Here is a 21,352-nt window from a genome sequence, read left to right on the forward strand (position 1 = left end):
TTAAATTTGCATCATAGGCCTCCAGTCAGCTAGTACAACCTTACAATTCAGAGAAAAGCAAGAAATATTTAAAAAGAATTCAAGGCGGGGGTGGGGGGGGGAAGGAAGCAATGATAAAACCATTGAAATTCTCCAAATTTATAAATGCCATCAAACTTTACTATAAAATCCCTCAAATTAATGTGCACCTAATTATAGCATTAAATGAGGCTGGTGTATTGAGAACTATTTGCATAATAATGACAAAAATCAAAGTTTTATGGAAGCAAAATGGACTCACCTGAAACTGAAATTCTAATTCCTGAGCAGGTTCTGAGTAATGAGCCTGAACAAGTCAGAGTCATCCTGGCCCTTTTCTTCAACAGTGGAAAAGGGATTATGTTAAAGACTTTGGGGGAAACTTACAATACATATCTATGGTTTCTCAAACTTTTCCTTCCAAGTAGCCCCATTGGGGGAGTATGGTGAATATATCTGCCTAATAGCTTTGAGAATTTAGCCTGAAGTTGTAGGTTGCTAGCACAAGGTTGTTGTTTTTTCGTTTTTGTTTTTGGGGTTTTTTTTTAGTTAATTTCTCATTTTCTCTTTAACATTTACCATATTTTGCCGTGTATGATGTGCTCCCGAGTATAATGTGCACCTATGTTTTTGGCCCAAACTTTCAGGGAAAAAAAATTTCATTTTAATTCAAATTTTTATTTGATTACATTTAGGTATTTGGTTTTTTCTTTTTTTGTATTATAAAGGAATTTTAGCATTTATTTTTAAACATATTATGGTATAAGAAATTTTTTGTAACAAATAATTACAAAACACAAGAATAGATACAAGGTACAAGAAATTTTATGTACTGGTAACAAATTTATGATATGTATGCACCATAGAAGGCCAAGAACTCTTCATCGTTGCAAGTTCGTCCTAAGTTCAACAAACCTGACTATTGTATTCCAGGGTATTATTCTGCATACGGTTATCGTTTTCCGTAACGGATTTCTAGAGTTATACTTTTAATTCATAAGCATAAATAAAAGAACAAAAACACTTATATAGCTACGGAATTAGTACTACCCATGTATAATGAGCATCCTTATTTTTCTCTCACAAATTTGGGCAAAAAAGTATGCATTACACATGGCAAAATATAGTATATGGATTTGGACTATATGACATAAAATATTCATCTCTCAGTAAAAATATAAATGCTCTAAATTACTGGGTAATTAAAACCATGCTATCCCCATATTAGTTAGGCTGAGGGCTAAGTGGCTGTATTAATGAGATCCCTAATATCGTTGCTTAAGCAAGATGCTTTATTTCTCATGTAATGGTCTGGAGGCAGCAGCTTGTCGAGGGCACCCAGGCAGTACTGCTCCAGGAGGACCCACAGGGACCCAGCTCCCTTCCATGTGCTTGCTTCCTACCTGTGAAGGCATCATCCCTGTCGGCTCAAAGCTCACTCAGCTCCAAATCAGTCACAGAAAAGGGAAGGAAAAGTGGAGATAAGTATCATTTGCACTTACATGTCATGGGTGAGACCTAGTCACATGGCTGCACTAGCTGGGGAGGACAAAATATAATTTCCAGTTTCCATGTGGCTGGCAAAAATGAAAGTAAAAGTGATGTTACAGAAATAAATACCACATCCATTTTATAGATTTTTGTATCCCCTATCAACTATGTTCCTCTAGGGATGCCCAGGGAAGCATGGTAAGAAGGCGTGGGTCTGCACACTTTTCCTCTAAAGAGTCAGGTAGGAAATATTTCAGGCTTTCTCCATTGCAACTACTCAATTCTGTGGTCATGCCAAAGGAACCGTAGACTACACGACTATATGTAAAAGAAAGAGCATGGCTGTTGTTTTAGTTGTCTATTACAGCATAAGAAATTACTACACATTTAGAACTTTAAATTAACACTCATTTACTATCTCACAATTACCGTCAGTCAGGAGTCTGGGTCCTTCATGCAGGATCTCACAAGGCTGCAATCACAGTCAATTGGACTGTGTTCTCATCTGGAGGCTTAACTGGGAAAGAATCTACCTTCAGACTCACTCAGGTTGTTTGCAGATTTATTTCCCTGCGGCTATAGTGCTGAGTGAGGGCCCAGGGACTCAGCTTCTTGCTGGCTATTGCTCGCTCTCAGCTCCTAGAGGTCACTCAGTTCCTTGCTTTGTGGTTCTGTCCGCCGGCCTTCTCACAACACAGGAGCTTGCTTCTTCAAAGCCAAAAAGGGAGAAAGTCTCTACAGCGAATTTGGGAGCACAAAAGAATTTTACATAAGGTAACAATCATGGGAATGACATCCTATTGCCTCTGCCATAATTAGTTGGTTAGAAGGAAGTAACAGGTGTTACTTTACACCTAGGGATGGATATACCTAGGTGTGAATACTAAAAGGCAGGAATGATTTGGGAGTCTGTTCACCATAGCTGTGTTCAAATAAAACTTTATATGATTAGGACCACAGGCCATAGCGTGCTGACCCCGGGTATAATGAATAAGGGTAATAAGATATTGTTTAAGGTAAGAAGACATAGAAATTCATGGAATAGAGTTAGCGGAAAAGTTAGATTTCTCAGAGCCAGAAGAGCTATGTACAAAGTTAGTCACAGAAAAAAAAATAATTTCTGAATCTGGTCCCATCCCATAATACACCCATTACCTTATTTTGTTAACAAAAAATTAAGAGTGGGATAGACTGGCATTATGTTTGAATCCAGTGATCATTAGAGTTGTTATTGAATTCAAAGTGAAGAGGGCTTCATTCTAAGCTTTCTGCAATTTTGACTTTAATTCAAACCTTATCTGGAACAATTTCAACAGAAAGTCTGGTCTTTTTTGTGTGTGTGTGTATGATTATGAAAATGACAGCTAGCACTTAATATGCGATTATTGCAAATCAGGAATTATGCTAAATGTTTAACATGAATTATCTCATTGAATCTTCATAACACTCATGTTATTTAGATTATTATTATTTCCATCATAAAGATGAGGAAACTGAGCTTTAATAAATTAAATAACACAAATAGAACTAGGATATGACTCTTAGTCTGTCCTAAGGGTCCAGACTCTTAAATGTTATTTGAAGTGTAATGGGAAGCCTTTGAAGAGTTTTAAGTAGGGAGACATTATAATGAATAGAATTAATATTTTAAAACTAGATCTGTGTGATGACTGGACTGGAGGCGGGCTGGAGTGGAAGCAGGGTCGTCCAGGACGAAGATGATGGTAGCATGGAAAAGGCAGTGTCCTGGAGATATATTTGTCAAATATTTTGGTGGTAAAAGTGACAGGCCTACTTCTGTCACTGCATTGCTCTCTGCTAATCTCCTTGTTCACTACATTCTAGCCACACTGATTTTCTTTGGTTCCCAAAATGAGCTAAACCTTTTTTGACCTCTGGGACATTGCCTGGGCCATTCTCTCCATCTAGGATGCTTTTTGCTCCAGTCTTCTATTGCTGCATTCTAACTCATTCTACAAGACTTAGTTCAAATCTCATATCCTCAGAGAATCTTTCCTTGATGTCCCCAGGTCCCATCTTTTAATTTCTTAATAGAATCCAATTATTTTTCATCCCATTCTTGGACACAATTTATTACATTTTGCTTTTTTTAAAAAATGACTAACACATTACACTTCGAGAAGCCAGGAACTATATTTATTTTGCTCACCACTTTTAACATGGTGCTTAGAGTACACAGTTCCTGGCACTACAGACACTGAATATTTGTTAAGGAAATAAGTGTTTAACTTCAATGCTCTTATCCTTAATTAAATACTGTGCTACTGCCTCTCACAGTTGCTGATTTTAGAAACGGTTTCCTCTTAAATCCTCTGGAGTTATTAACATGACGTATCCAAAGTAATTAGTAATATTCTTGTCTTCAACCCACTCTCACCCCACACTCTTCCCAAAACCCAATTCCAAATTATAAAGAACATTAACAATGAAATGCACAGGAGGAAGGGACTGATGAAGTTAGTTTGAGGCAGATGAACGTTCACTTATTATTGGTAAGAGTATAAAGTGATATGAACCTTTGGGGAAACAATTTATCAATATGAAAACATGTCTTAAAAGAAATATAAATATAAACATACACAAAGAGGGGTGTGTGTTTTTTTCTCATTTGCATAAGATGTCTAAAACTATGTAAACCAAATGTTTCTAAGTAGTTGGTATGTATTTCTGGGGAGATGACAAAACGGAGGAACTTTTTTTTACAATGTGCCAATTATTATTGTATAATCAAATCCCATTAAAGATAAAAATAGAAAATAAATCTTCACACTTTTGACATAATAATCCCACCTCTTGGAATCTATACTAATAAAACAACAAGAGAAGTGGTTTAGAGTTTATTATATAATGATATTCACCAGTGAGTTCTCTAGTAAGTTAAAAAATTGAAAATAACCTAAATGTCCAACAATAGTTTGGATAACTAAATAAAGTGTAGCTCATTCAAATGATGGACTATTTAATACACATTAAAATTATGTTTTAGACAATGAGGACATGAAAAATGCTTGTTATAATGCTATATAAGCAAAGCAAAGTATGAAACTGTATTTATGGCATGATTTCAATTTGTTGGGAAAGGAAGAAAAAAGAGAAAGATATATGGATAGAAAAAAAAATTCAATATAACATACCAAGAAGTCATTAATGGCCATTTCTGGGTGATGAGATTCTGTAATTTTAGGTTACTTATGAATTTTGGTATTTCCTAATTAAAAATGATATTTTTGTAACTGAAGAATTACAGGTATTATTTGTAGTAGACATAAAAAGAGTACATTGGTTCCTTCCTAACAAGTAATTCTAGTTTTATTCAATCCTCATGTCAAGCACTCATACAAGACATATTTATTTGCTAAGATAGTAGGCGCCAGTCCCCACTTACCCATCCACCCATTTTATGTCTATAAAAAAGTAACATGCATTTAATACTTTTGGGGAATGATAATTTCTTTGACTTGTGTATTATAACAACAGTGGTGCCTTAAGGTATAAAATCACCTGCCATTAAATATATTTCAGGAATAATTATGTTCTTAGTTGGATTAGACCTTCCATTTGTCCTTTGTCCAATGCCTTCGGTCAGATTTCTTTGAACTAGACTAATGGAGAGAAAATTATTGACCATATTTTTGTATAAGTTTAGATACACTCTTAAAGAATATAAAACCAGCTCTTTTAGGGGGCATAAAATGAGATACTAATAGAAAATTTCATTTTGAATTGTCACATTTAATTTAGCTACCTACGTTGGGAGTTATGCTGACTATTGAGTCAAAGAAAACTCCTATCTATATGGTCATTATCAGGAAGGCTTAACAAATGCAACTTGGGATGATATATACTATTTATTTTTACATAAGAAATCTGAAAGAATATTTACCAAAATGTTTATAGTAATCAGGTACTTCCCTCTGGGGACTGGCAGAACAAAGCACACACACACAAAAAAAGACCTATTCCACAAGACATATGGAAACAAATCCCATTATATTATAAACATGTCTCCCAGATATCCTACCAATGAAAGTTTGAGTTTAAAAAATTTTTAAATTGATCAACTATGGACAGCAACTATAACATTTACTTTCTGAAATAATCCAAACTCCCAATCCTTCTAAGCAACAACATGGCAGTACACATATAAATAAAGGCATAAATTCTATATATATTGAACATTTATGTGGGAGACATCTAACACTTGGATAACTCATATAAAGAATGTGATTTAATATCAATGGCTCTGTTTGTTTAACTATGTGGCATTTCTGAAATCAAATTCCTTCATGTGAAGAAAGTCATGTTTGAATCTCTTTCTGTCTCTTTTTTCCCCCTCCCCTCCCCCTTCTCTCCTTTCTCCTTCTCTTCCTCTCTGTCTTTCTGGAAACAATATAGGACAGATACTTCATTTATAAAAAAATTCAATTATAGGCAATGATATATATATGTATATATACATATATACACATATATTCATAATGATATATATGTATATATACATACACATATATATATTCATAGCATGAAATGCTGTGCACTTCAGTTCAACTAATTCTAAGACAAAAATTTTATTGACTGAAATTAATTAACATAGTTACAGAAAGAGAATGTAAAAGGTATGTGTTTTTGAAATTTTATGAGGACCCATTTAGCACTCATTACAATTTCTTTTATTCATGATCTGAATCTGTATCCCACACTATGAAGTGAATCATTATTAATTTGCAGTACAAAGAAAAGCATACAAAACCTGGACTGTTATTAAATCATTAAACACAGAGAAAAAATAAAAGTGCACAGAGAAGCTCACACTGGAATTACCTGATATGCTACTACTACTAGCTCTATTTTAAATTTCTTTCGTATATTATTTCCAAAGCAAAATATACTCATTATGTTCAAGGAAAACTACTGTAATACATTTATTTTATTGCATGTGGCTGCTTTCTTACTGTTATTAATATAATTACTGAAGTTCTTCTGTATGCTAAGGTACACATTATACCCTATATCTATGGACCCTCCTTGATACATACGGGAATCATCAAATATGTAAAAAAATAAACTGGTTAGGCAATAAAACAAAAATAGGACAGTAAAAACAATATGGTATTCACTTTTGTTTCCTTTAAAGCAAAAGTGTTTTTAGCAATTGCTTGCTGTTGGCTCACAGAATGAGAGAATGTACATTAGAACCTCAGTCCTCAGAACAATGATCTCCCTTGGCTGTTATTTGTCTAAGAAGTGATAAACCATATAATTTACAAGAAGAAAACTACTGAATCCTTCAGAAAACACAACGTGGCAGTCTATCTTCAAAGCAAAATAATGAGGTGGCAGGAATGTGATGGAGAAACCAGTCTTCAAGAACATCATGTAAGGGAATCCAGCTGTGCTTGTATGGTCTCTAGCTATTTACAAAGACAAAAAAAAAAGAGAGAGAGAAAGCTGGTGAGGGGAGAGAAATTCATATGAAGTGTTTAGAAAGATACAAATAGAAGGGAAAGACTGTCAATGGCAATTATGTATACTGAATCCATTCACATAGCAATAAATATACAATACAACTTAAACTGTTTTTCTTTTTATGTAACAATATTAGAATTCATGTTTGCTAAGTTTTCCAAATTTGTAAAAGAGGATTTCTAAATACTACTGTTTTAAATACACCAAGTTGTTTCATTTTAAATGATCACTATATAAGATTTTTAAAGGGGGATGGTGGTTTCGTGAATTACAAAATCAGTATTTGGAAAGCATCATGAAATATGCTCAAAGATAAATCTTTAAAAGACTGGCATATTCTTTTGCCCTTGTGCCCAGAAATTAAAATATTTCACATTCCTTATATCTAAAATGCCAATGTGGTTGGGTACCACATAGGTCATTACAATCCTATTGCTTTAATTAAAACCATTTCCATTTTCTTCCTGATTTAGTTTGTCAGATTCTCTTCATCTCGGCAATGCTTCCTACTGTGAAACATAAGGTGTTTACAAGTGAAGTTTAAAGAACTTAGCTTCAAAATAGGGCATTAAAAAAAAACAACAACATAAAGTGAAGGAAACATTATGGAAAAAAAACCACTTATCAGAAATTATTTAAAAAATATAGACCTTGTTATAGAAATCAAACAACTCCTTGTGACTGAATTCCACAAGAACTTTCTCCAGACTCTGTAAGAAAAAAGAAAGAAAAAAGAATTTATTTGTATACAATTTACATTGCATTTTTTTCTCTCCAGCTAGCCCCAAAATATGCCATATTATTCTCTGAGTGGCTGTAAAAAAAATACTTACCTACTTTACTCAACCCCTTTGTTTCTAGAACTCACAAATGCACTTATTAGCATTCCACTTGAGCAAAAGATTTCAACTCTATGGGGACATCTGCTCTTTAAGTTGACTCCAAAGAGGTTAATAAAATATATGCCAGCAAGAGAACAATCTCATTACCTATTTTTCAAGACAGAGATAATCCATGAGATTATATTTCATCTTTCTCAGCAGTCCATGTGAAATCTAGTAAATACCATTACATAAAGACACTGGAGGCGGCATATCTGGTTGAATCTATCCAGCCATTAACGGCTCACATCAGCACAGCTGCTGCCTCCAAGCATCTAACAGTTATGATCTTAACATGCTGAGATTGCTACCTTTTTTAATGTACAGACTCAGCAAAAGTTAACAATTAACACAACAGCTTCAAAGCTGGGACTTAAACACGCTCCTTCCTTTTACCTCATGTGATAGGGAAACCTTTACAGATATTACAGATGCTAAGTAATATTGTGTATGATGGTGTAGGAAAGTGAAACATTAACCCACTCCACTCCAACCTGCTTTGGGTTGATTTTGTAAACTGAGGAAACAATGCAACTAGTTTCTGGGTTTGTTCTAACGTGTCCATTTTACGTGGGAATTAAAAGTTAATGAGCGAATGCCAAGAATGTGCTTGCTACCTGTTCTGACCGCACTGTCACATTCACATAACATAAAATTAGCACCATGAACTAAAGACGTGGAAAATGGTTGCAAGCAGACCTTGGTTCATGTACTTCATTGCTTGTGGTCATTTCCAACATCTATTAATTCTAGTTCTTTTTCTATGTTGACTTTCTTTCTTTGGTTTATCTGTTTTAATGATTTCCATTTCTATTTACAAAGCCAACATTTTCAACACAAGTTATCTCCAGCTAACTTCAGGAGACTCAATAGAGCTATGGCACCTTCCTTTTCACGAAGCCTAAGCACATAGGATCAAATTCTACACTTGATTTTCTCTTAAACACCCATCTAAGTATTTAAGTTTTAAAATGAATGAAGAAGCCTGTCTTTAGGAATGATTTAATACTATGAAATTTTCTAATCGTATTAGAAAAATTAGTTGGCTAGTTGGCACGTATCATTAAAGCTCCAAACGTTGAATCAGCATTATCTAGCAGTGCTCTATTTCCTCCCAGAAGTTAAAGGGAGACAACAGGCCTAGGTTTACCCCAGGGAAAAGCAGGACTAGTTCATCACTACCCCACCCCCATGGCCCCCATCCCATTCAAAGTCAAAATTTAGGAGGGACTGAAGACTGAATAGGTATGTAAACAACTGACTTGCTGCACCCCTGGAGGTTAACAGCCAAGCTAGGTTCTTGTTTCCTGAATTTCACTTTGCTTTGTTTCAAGGTAGTGTTTCCTATAGTGTTATAATGAGGAAAAGGAAGAAAGGTAACTTTGAAAATTTACTACTTAAAATAACAATAGCTCAATTTGTGTGTGTGTGTGCGCGTGTGTGTATGTGTACATGAGCGTGTATGTATAAATTCAGTGCCTTGTTTTACTGAAACACTTAGCATTAAGAAGAAAAAATGCAAAGAATTTATACCTGTATCCGGCATAATCACTGAGAGCTAGTTATCATTGTTATTTCCCATTCAACCCAAAATGACTTAGAAAAGACAATGAGAATAAGGGAGAATATAGAAGTGATTTTAAGTGTTTCATGTCTATGTGGAAAGAGACTAGAATTTGAGAATCTATGTTGATCCACGCAGTAGCTAAGGGCATTTGCTTTTTAGGAAAGTAAGAATGGAGCTCAGATGTGTAGGATAAAAAGGGCAGCAGAGCTGGCCAGGGACCAACTCCCACATGTCACGTTCTGACACGGAACCCCACAGAGTCCAAGGATTTTTAATTCAAATATGGCCTTCTAGGACATTATGAAGCTACTTTATCCAGAAAGGAGTATAGATCACATTTACTTAACAGTTTGTTGGCTTTAATTATGACTTTAAATTTAGACATACAGTCTCTGGCCTCTATTTTCACTCTTGTTTCAGGCCTGCAAGTATGAGGAATAAACCTGATCAAAATCTTTCCTGGGGCCATGGTATTTTTTAGGAGGAAAACACACTCTTAGTTTTCCTTGAGAATATCACTAAAAAGTCACAAATTTGCTTATCAAACCAGAATCAACTCCATAACTTGATTGTTTGCTCTTCTGAAAATGTATGGAAGGGTCTGTCCATTAAGGAAGCATGTTTTCAAACACCTTCTATTCAGTTTAATGCCTGGACACAAATCAGTGGCAGTTCAGACCCAACAAGGATGCAAGAAAAGCATTTATGTTTAATGCGAATTCCATTACTAGTATTTCAGGTGTGCTTCTCTATGGATTGTCTAGCGCTACATACATCTTCCTGTAATTTGTATACTCCTGGCCTTTGACCCAACTCATGATTCACTAGCATCTTTGTTAAGGGAAGAGGAGGAGGGAATAAATTGAAACCCAAACCCTCTGTATCTCAGCTCCCAACAGCAACTCTAACAACAGGCTTTCTGGAGGACGAGGTAGAAAATCCTGACTAAAGTAGTATTATAGGCTGGATTTGACAATGGATTTAATTATTCATGTGTTCCCTGTCTGTCACTGTCAATAGATAATAAGACTTGACTATTTGGTCCTATTTTTTCCCCCCCAAAAGAGTCAGAAAGATAGTCTGGATAATAAAATGTAGCCTATTATATCATACTAAATAAGAAGAGAAATATCTTAGTGTCATAAAACTACAACTGTAGTTATCAAATGTATAACAACAAGTTATCAAATATATTGTTATTTTGTCAGTCATATCCCAAAACTATTTTAAACTTGAACTACATAACTAATCACTTGGTGAAACCAAGTAAGTACATATTTCTAATATATATGTGTACACACACACACACACACACACACACACATCTTTAGATAGTATGGTACTTCACTTTTTATATAGTCAAGTGTTTAGGAAAAAAAGTTTACAAGAACATTATATCTACATTCTTTCAGTAATCAGGTACAAAGGATATTTTCATAAAAGGAAAACTGTATTTTAAGCTAACACATTTTAAAGAAATTGATCATTCTAACAGAGTTTATATTGTATTTCAAAGGAACATAATGACTAGATAATTAATACAAATTATTTCTGGGAGGGCGTTTTGTTGCTTGTTTGTTTAACAGGAGTACCAGTGGATACTGCAACTATCTAGGACAACTCATGGGAAACATTTACTTGGTTTAGTACAAAAAGAAGTAATTGTTATACATACCCTTGCACATAAGAAATGTATACATTTGGACACTTTGAGATCGGTGCAGGTATTATATATCGACAGTACCATTATTCAAAAGAACCAAAAAAACGAAGGAACTAATATTTCTTTTAGCAGAAGACTATGTAAATAAATTGTAGTATAATAGTAACACAATGAAATTCTACACAGACATGAAAATAAACTATAGCTATATACAACATCACGCATGACTCTCACAAACATAATGTTGAATGTCAGACAGGCACAGAGGAACACATACTGATTGATTTAATTTATATGAAGTTTTAAAAATAACAGCCACAAAAAGGTTTTAGAGACAAATAGTTAGGTGGTAAAAGTATAAACTAAGCAACAAAGATATTACCAGAAGTATTAGCATAGCGACTGGAGAGAGGACTTGGGAGGAGGCATAAGAGGGGCTCCTGAGGTAATGGCAGTCATTTATTTCTTGATCTTGGTGGTGGGTAAAGGGTACTTTTTATGACAAATCACTGTGCTCCTTTTCTGTATGTGTGTTCTATTTCCCCAATAAAGAAGAAGAAGAAAAAAGGATGGCATAGTTATATGTTAAATTCAGTCCGTCATTTTTATTCAATGAATATTTACTAAGTGCCTACAAGGCCTGTTCTAGGTGCTACCTATAGAGCAATGGGCAACAGAGACAGAAATCCCCCACATTCTAGTTGGTGAAGACAGACAATAAACAAGATGTAACAATAACAATAAGAGTAACAGTAAATCACATACATGCATGTAGAAATGTTTGTTAGTGATAAGTACTAGCAAGAACAATAAAGCAGGGATAGAGCATTTGTGTTAGGGGGTGGTGGTCAGGACAGGTCTTACTGAGATGGTGACATTTGAGTTAAAATTTAAAAGAACTAAAAAAAAAAAATTTAAAAGAAGTGAGGGAGTAAAAAGATAACCTACAGAATGGGAGAAAATATTTGCAAATCATTAACTAATAAGAGTAAATACCCAGAATATATACAGAACTCCTATAATTCAGCAACAAAAGGACAAACCCAATTAAAAACCCAATTAAACCAATTAAAAAATAGGCAAAGGACTGGAGAAGATACACAAATGGCAAGTAAGCACATGAAAAGATACTCAATACCACTTCATGCCTAACAAGAAGGGTATAATTTTTTAAATGGGGAAAAACAAGTGTTGGTGAGGATGTGGAGACATTGGAATCCTGAATACACACTAGTGGGGATGTAAAATGGTTCAGCAGCTGTGGAAAGCATTGCAGTTTCTAAAAAAGTTAAACATAGAATTACCATAAGACCCAGTAATTCCACCCGAGTATACCCCAAAAAAGTGAAAACATGGACTCAAACAGGTACTTGGTACACCAATGTTTAGAGCACCTTTGCAACGTCTATTTAAAGCAATATGTTGACATTGTGATGAAAAAAAATTTGATGAAAAGATGGCAGAGGAAGCAAGACCATAGGAATATAAAGACAACACTCAGGGTAGTGCATTTTGTATATGCTTATTCTTCCATCAGCCACCACTTTAGGCTCTGTTATACAATGAATTGCATATCCCCAAAATTCATACATTGAAACCCTAACCGTCAAATCTCAGAATATAACTGTATTTGGAGACAGGGTCTTTAAAGAGGTAATTAAGGTAAAATGAGATCATGAGGGAGGGCCCTGATCCAATCTGACTGGTGTCCTTATAAGAAGAGATTAGGATACAGACATAAGCAGAGCAAAGATCCTATGAAGACACTGGAGGAAGATAGCTATCTACAAGCCAAGACGATAGATCTTAGAAGAAATCAATCCAGTCAATATCTTGATCTCAAACTTCTAGCCTCCAGAGCCACAAGGAAATAAATTTCTGTTATTTAAGCAATCCAGCCTGGGCAGACCTAGCAAACTAACATGGACCCCATTACCTCTTCTGGGACAGATAGAAGACAGGATCATTAAGAGCAGTAGAAAGCCATGGGAGAGTTTTAAGTGTAAAAATGATATAAATATATTTATATATTAACAACTCACTTTGGCTTTTATTTGTAAATGGATCAGAGTTGGTTGAACTGGAGATGAAGAAACCAGTTAGCAGGCTGCCGTATTAGACCAGGCAAAAGGTCTAATGTGACGGCTACAGTGAGAGAGAAAAGTGAAAAACTTTTATTAGAGGTAGAAGAGCCAGCACTTAGTGACAGATTTGAGTTGGGGAGGGATGGGGAGTGAAGAAATAGAAGGAATAGAAGGAGTCAAGAATGACTCAGGTATCTGGCAAGAGAAACCGGATGGATGTAACTGAGCTAGGACACTCTAGAAGAGAAGATTTAAAGAAGGGGAGAAACAAAGTGCAGTTTCAGACACAATTAGCTTGATATATCTGTGAGATTTCTCTGAAAATATATGAAATGAGTCTGGAAAGCTAGGAAAGAGATTTAGGTAAGAGATATACATTTTGGAATTACTGATAGATTGATATTTAAAACTGTAGGAGTGGATGAAATTACCCAGGAAAAGAATGCAGTATGAGAAAGAAAAGAGGGTCGCCTGGGGCTGAACTCTACGGAGTGCCAATATTTAGGGCAGGTAGGTGTTCCATAAATGATGAGTAGCACTAGATTCACACATATTTTCTGTGTGGGAATGTATGGTAGGCATTTATTATATGAATCAAAATAATTTAGTAAGTTAGTACACAGGCAATAAAACTGGGTGGCTTATTTTCAAATACGCCTTCAATCTTCTATTTTCCAGTAAAAACCCATTAAAGTCACTAATACTGTCAACTAAACATACACACACTAGAAGATTTACTCTCTTTCTTCTGCCTTATACATATAAAATTACAACCCTGAACCCATCTAGGAAATTAATTACTTATATTGTCTAAGCGGGTCTCATGCATTAATACCAAAATTAAACTTTCTGCACCCTCTCTGAAAACACTGCAAAATGAAAATGAAAGTGCAAAGATGAACATTCTGCCAATTTCTTAAAAGAGAAGATGTATTTTATTTTTAATGTGTAATCCTGTCTGCGAGTACCTGGATAATGTTCACATACCCATTAGAAAATTCCCATGGAAACAGAATTTAGTAAGGTCTTCAGAGAGGTCTAACTTGGTGAAAGCTGACAGTAAAAATATTCTTTGCTTGCCCATTAGTTAGGAATTAGGAAATATATACATTGCCCAAGAGAGACATGCATTAGCCTCTTCGCAAATTATCCAAGCAGAAATAGCCTCTAAATAATAAAGATATAAACCAGATAAGAATTAAACCAAATTTATATTGCTTAGCTTTTAAACTTAAGCTGGATATCAGAATTAGAAATGATACAATTATCTTTTCACCTAGGAAATCAGAGTAGAGGATTCTAGCAAAAGAAAAACCACTAATCTCTTGCCCTAAGTGAACCTAAAAATACTTTACTAGGTACTTAGAAAGGAAGTTTTCTCCTTTTAAGTTAGAGAAATGAAGGGCAGAGGTAAAATTTAAGTAATATTTCACGTTCTACTGAATAGATTTATAAAACAAAAATCATTAGGTACCATTTATGAAATAAATACATCTATAGATTATAGTCTCCGTAACTATAACTATAGACAGTTATAGATCATTGTAAATATATCCCAGTATCTCTTTTATTTTTTGTTGACCATCTTTACTATTAGTGTTTTAAAAACTAGGTATCTAATTAAAGTTCATAGACTGAAAAAATCATGAAACTCTATTCATACATATAAGCATTAGCCATTTCTATCACCCATAATATTCAGTCATTCATAAATATTTAAAGAATACCGATTACATGAATACACCATGGGAAGGAATATACTCTTGACCAAAGAAAGGTCTTTCTCTAGGCAGGCAGATTGCCCTTCATGGCTAAGCCCCCAACTACAGGAAGGATGTACTTGGGACAACAGGGAGGAAGGGATCCTCTGCTCATCTCCCAGATCAACAGAATCAATCCTGGCAGCCAACGCGGTAACAGACGTCACTGTCAGCTCTGATTTAGAAGGTGCCAGGTTGAGAGGCGCAAGCAAAAGCCTTCTGGGTAGAGGGAAAGAACAAATTTCCACTTTTCTGTGAGGCAGCCTGACTACAGGATTTCCCAAGGTTCTTCTCAATTCTAGGACTTGAGGATGTTGAAACACCCACACGAGCAAATGTAACTGGTGAACTGAAGTGGTTAGAGAACCCCATGTCAGTAAGAAAGAGCTTCGGCAGTAACGTAGTTCAACCCTCTTATTTAACAGATGAGGAAACTGTCCTACAAAGATGAACCAACTTACATAAAGTATAGAGCAGTGGGACTAGTCATTGTTCTTTCCACTTCATTATTATAGTCACCCAAGACAAAACAGCACTTTCAACTGGATATCAGCTAATTTAGAGAAAAAACTTCTCCTGATGAATTTGCACAATTACTTCCCTTTTCTAACTCATTCTACACAGAAATACATAAAAGCTATGCTGAAGGTAAATATTTTGATAAATACGGCTGATAAGGTGCCACGCTGTCTTAAGTAGAAGAGCTATAATGTGAGGTTAAAGTCTTCAACTTCTCAAAAATTTTCAGAAAAAAATATAAGCAAATCTCTTGGTCTTGGTTACATTAACTTAAAAAAAAAAGCCACTGTGAAAATTTCACAGAAGTTAACATAATAGCACCGCCATGTTTAAAATGCTAATTACAAAGAAAAATATGTTAGCCCAATGAATACACTACATACAGAGACTGTCCAATATGGAGCTGATTTATCTTTCTCCCTCAAGCTCTGTGATTCCAGCAGGCTCTAAAACCTCACAGGCATGCTCCGCCCTGCTGTATGAGGAAAGCAGTGGGCAAACTGAAAACCCACAGCTTACATCAAGGTGTGATAAAAGTTACAAAAGGACAACTGACACCAATAAACGAAATACAAGCCACAAAAGGCATTTGCCCAGGGTTAAACCAACCAAGTGATAACTTTTCTTTTCTCAATCTTTGATAAGCAGTTTGACAAAATGCTTATCTATTTAAGAATACAGTCAGTATGTAAGTAGCAAAAGCAAACTGCAAACTTATTAGCATGGCATTCAAGACTTCCAGAACCCGGCCGGTGACCCTTTCAACAGCCTCGTCTTCCAGCATCCTCTTAATGCGCTGTATGCACTAGAGTAACCAGTATGCGCTGCCTACTGCCCTCTGGTCCTCGGTCACACTGTCCTGTGTTCTCCCATAGTGCCTCCAACTGCTCTTAGAGCACATGCGCACACACTCGCGTGCCTGTACCAGCTACTTCCTTTGGCCAGATCCTAATATGTACTCACTTTAACTGACATCATCGCACCTGATGCATGTCTCTACCCTTGCTTTCCCCACTACACTGTACGGAATTACCTACCGTTGCACCACAGGTGGTAGGCTCTACAAGGGCAGGGGTATGCGTTGTTTTCCTTATCGTACGCAGTCCAACAACCTAGCATGGTACCTAATCATAGTTCTTAATAACTTGTATGTTCATTGAGCTTAATTTTAAGAAAAGGAGGTTGCTAAATTTAAACATGCCTTTCCCACTATAGGGGAAAAGGACTATATACAGAGAGTATCAGAATAAAGGGATTTTGTCTAAATGATGACAATATTTTCCAACTATACTTTAGTATTTGCCCCAATGATGACAGCAGTCTTGTAGGTCTTATAACTCTTGTTTACTCAGTAAGTATGTGGCCTAAATATCACAGTAATTAAACTCGAAGTACTGATTCCCTAGTTAGCTTGAATAAAAAGGCTTCTCACACCTGATGGTCCCTGCCTCAAGCTGGCAAAAGCAGATTTGAGGTTTTGAACATATTTAGCTAAAATGACAATAATTTTCGCTGTCAACATAACAACAAACTATTTTTGACCAGAAACCTTTATTCAATATAAAAACTGTGTAGAAGGATACATGAAGTATTGTCACTAAATGTGTTATCAAAAGTATCTACTTCAGCTGTTAGGACATTTCACCCAGTATCTGTATATACCCTTTTCATTCTGGCTAAAATATTACTTTGTTCTTATGTAGATAATACAATATGTTTGGCAGTCATGTCATCACCATATTTTCTGTCCTCTTAAAACTTACAATGTGCTATGCATGAGCAGATCGCAAACTTGGAGCCAATCGAAATGCACCTCCTCTAGTATTCATTAACTGTAATTTATTATGTGTAGGCTGGTATGTCATTATGATTTTCAGCTTTGGTATTGAAATATTTAGCTATGGTTGCTGAATATAATCAGCAAGATAAGAGGTTTTGAACATGATTACATGAAGCTCCCTAAATATAGTGAGAAATTATGTTAAGCAGAGCACTGACAGGTAAAAATTTGAGCTTTTTTCTGTAATAAATATTATAGGTGATGTTATCTTTTTCTGGAAATGATACTTTATTCTAATTATAAGTACTTATTTGATTACTGAAGCATTATCATTACAGATTTAGAATAACTACATTATGTAACTTTTCAAAACATGTGTTAGTTCCTAGCCAAGGAACTACAGATACCAAATTGAAATCATATTATGTTTCCAGTATATATTTTTAAAGGCTCTGATCTCAATGCCCAAATTTTGGTTTCTCCTTTGTTCATAAAGTTACTTCATTATATTCATACATGGAAACCTGGATAATGTGTGTGTACCTTCAAGAGCTACTATGTATTTTGCATCCTAAATTAAATAACCTAATATAATTCACAGTGTTAAGAAAAAGGTAATTTAAAAGCATATGTTGGTTTAATTTAAATGAGTATTAATTTCTCAATTTAGTTACAATTTACATTTCTTATCAGCTCATTAGAAGCTCTGTCTCTGCAGAATAAAAAGGGTAAGTTTAGCATTTGCTTCACGTTAGGAAGGGAACTGAATTTATCATATAAGGAAGGGGCACCTGAAAATCCATTGTTGACCTGCAGCATAACAGGGCACCCCCCTTATATTACCCTCAACACATGTGGACCCAAAGTCCTAAAGACAGGCAGGTACAATAACTAATTTGACTATGGGGTTAATTGAAGGCAGTGACTATCCAGAAGAAATTGTTAATTTGTAATCACGCTGTTCCATTACAAATTTTTAACTTGTAATTGTGACAGATGAAGACTGAGCCCATTTTTCCATCCATATTAGTTTCCTGCTAACCTAATTACCAGATTACGATTTGCAAAATCCTCTTGGAATCATCAAATGAACTAATAATGCGTATTCTAAAAATGAAACGGTTCTAATGAGTTGATATTTTTCTCTAATCTTGAATATATCAGGAGCTCATAAATAAGGTTTTCATTTTACACTTAAAATATAGTGTCTGGGGTATGCTACTATGAATTCAACACAGATAGCATTGGCAGATAGTTTAGCCTGGGCTATGGTACTTGAATAAAGGGTGGAGCATGGGTTTTATTTTTAATTTAAGCAAATAATAGCATTGGAGAATTTAACTTATAATGTTTTAACAGCTTTATGGAAATACTAGTACACCACACAACTCACCGATTTAGTGTATAATTCAATAGTTTTTAGTGTATTCAGAGTTGTGTAACTACCACTACAATTAATTTTACAGCATTTTCATCACCCCCAAAAAGAAACCCCATACCTTTTAGCTATCATCCACCAACCATCCTAACCTCCTCTGCTCCTGACCCCCAGTCATCCTAGGCAACCAGCAATATACTTTCTGTGCCTATAAATTTGCCTATTCTGGAAACAATATAAACTTTAAACAGATCCCAAGTGTACACCCATATTTAAGGAATGAGCTATAAAAAAAGCCTTGCTGAAGAAAAGCTGAAGAATGCCTTGAAGCATAGGATTAAAAACTAGAAAAGTGCTATTATGGACCCTAAGGAAAGGCAGAGTTTTAAATAGGAAAGAATGATTCAAGTGTCAAAGGCTCCCAAGAACCAAGTGATCAAGGACTAATACATTTTAGTTTTAGCGTCAATGAGAAGGAGAATGTTACTGACATTGGCAGAAGTATTTTTGACGGATTGGTGGGGAGACGTCAACCCCAGTTGATTAGAGGGGTGAATGAAGTGGGGAAGTCAAATGAATGTAGACCAGGGGTTGGTAAACTACTCTAGTCCATAGGCTTACTGTCAGTTTTTGTAAATAAAGGTTTATTGGAACATAGCCACACTCATTTGTTTATGTACTGTCTATGGCTGCTTTTACGTTACGGCAGCAGCGTTGTGTAGCCTGCAAGCTTAAAATATTTACTATTTGGCCCTTTGCAGAAAAAAGTTTGCCAGCCCCTATTGTAGACAAATGTCTCAAATTATTAGTTCTATTTACCAAAAGTGACCTAATAAACATCAATATTCCACATTCTGTTCACTACTGACAGCTAAAATGGACCTCTTGTTTACATGTAAGTGAAAATGAGTAAAATCAGCTGTATTGAATACAGTGTAATCACTCATCTCCAGGTTGAAATTTCAGGCCCTCTTTCACTACCATCTGATGAACTGTTATTTTATAGGAAAGGCTGGTTGACAGCTGCAGAGGCTGTTAGATCATATCGTTGGAATAAAAACAATACATCACTTAGTAGCTCATATTTATATAAATTTTCAAACAGTAAGCCTTACATCATGCAAGCTTCTTTAAGTGAACACAAATGTGATTTAAAAGTCAATAATTAAAAAATAAAGTTTGCCTCAAGGTTTATCTCTTTTAAAAAATTTATTAATAATAAATGCTTTTTGGAATGATTAGTTCCAAGTATTTTAATTAGCCATATATTCATCTAAAGTCCATAAAAATGTTGTGTCACTGTCAGTTTTAAAACTCCAATTTATCTACTTAAGAAGTTAGAAGCCAAAGGTTTGAATCAGAAACATTAAAATTGGACTGTTCAGCTTTTGCTTATTATATGTGGTCTTTGCCTGGAATGACTCATAACATAATAAAGCTACACAATTTGGTTTAACATTTTGTATCTGTTGATGATTAGAGAGGCCAAATGCCTCTCAAAGTCTAGTCATTAATATTAATGAGTTTTGTGACCTAGGCCAAGTTAATAAAACAAACCTTTAAATATCCTATTAAGAAGTTCTCAATAATAATTTTGAACTTGAAATTACTTTATAAAATTCTTTTATAGTGTTGAAAAATAAGGGTTTCAAAAGCATTTCCTATTCTGGATAAGAAAAAAAAAATTACAGAATGGTGAGAGCAGCTATCAAATATCACTTTTTGATTACAGATCACATAGGGCTTCAAAATCACAGATTCATAGATTAGGGAATTAAGACACAGTTTACTCCATAGATGAATGGAATATATATGAGAATAGGTTAAATCTTTTTAACCCCAAGGTGAGTACAAGTCATTTTTACTTTTAAGTCAAATCTGAGTTAACAAATATAAAATTGATATGGTTGGTGCAATTTACCCACATTGTTGTGAAAAAATTACTCATTTGTATCACGAAGTTGGAAAAAGTCAATGATATTTTAAAAATAGGTAATGTTTGTGTGGAGCAATGTTATTTAAGGTGGGTTACATAATGGCTGAAGAGTTTCTCTTTTAGACGCGTATAAAGAGACTGGCTTAAATAAAAGTTTGCAGAAACTTGCAGACAGCCAAGGACCATGCTGCAAATAAGAACTGTTCCAGATAGACACAGGCTCCTTGTAGATGCGCCAGACTACTTGGAAACCAGAACTATTGGTAACAGAGCAAACTGATGCCCTTCTTAGCAGATGAGCTTCCACATGGTGGCTTAGGCGTAATGACCTTATTACTGGTCATGATCTCAGTTTGTCTTGGTTTGGAATGTTAACCCAGTTCAGGGAGAGTGCTTATATTTATACGGTAAGAACTACATCTGAGATAGGTCGTCAAGTATACAAAATGCATGAAGCAAGATTGGCAACATGCCCTAACATTCATTTGGGAATGCTTACCAAAATGGTCATATAAAGAAGCAGCATCCTTCCCCTTTCCTTCCTATTCTCCATGTCACCACCTGGTCTAGGATTTACTTCTCAAAAATCAGAATGCTAATTTGATTTGATTTCTTTTCTTCAGTCTCATCCTTCTCTAGGCCATTCTAAATACAGATGCCCAATTCAGTTTTTAAAGTGCCACTTTCATTAGGTTGCCCTTCTATTAGAAATAGTCAATACCTTCTCCCCCTTTACCAACAGTTAAAGTTCTATCTCTTTTGCCTGGAAGTCAAAGCTTTCCAAAACC

The 21,352-nt window shown here is 35.1% G+C and overlaps 1 protein-coding gene across 2 annotated transcripts in view; it reads right to left on the minus strand.

Annotated features, from left to right (window-relative positions):
• Nucleotides 1-5,501: 5,501 nt before the first annotated feature.
• COMMD10 (COMM domain containing 10) overlaps nucleotides 5,502-21,352 on the minus strand; it is a 151,448-nt gene continuing 135,597 nt past the window's right edge. Inside the window, exons 6-7 of one of the 2 annotated variants that reach the window (XM_074328583.1) lie at nucleotides 7,647-7,706; nucleotides 5,502-6,937 (exon numbers count right to left, since the gene is read on the minus strand). In XM_074328583.1, the coding sequence (XP_074184684.1) occupies nucleotides 6,818-6,937; nucleotides 7,647-7,706 (180 nt within the window). In that variant the 3' untranslated portion in view covers nucleotides 5,502-6,817. Of the gene's footprint in view, nucleotides 6,942-7,646; nucleotides 7,707-21,352 lie in introns of both variants that reach the window. The other variant, XM_074328584.1, reaches the window with a different exon arrangement.

Source organism: Rhinolophus sinicus, linkage group LG03, assembly GCF_036562045.2.
Source record: "Rhinolophus sinicus isolate RSC01 linkage group LG03, ASM3656204v1, whole genome shotgun sequence".
Lineage (NCBI taxonomy): Eukaryota > Metazoa > Chordata > Mammalia > Chiroptera > Rhinolophidae > Rhinolophus > Rhinolophus sinicus.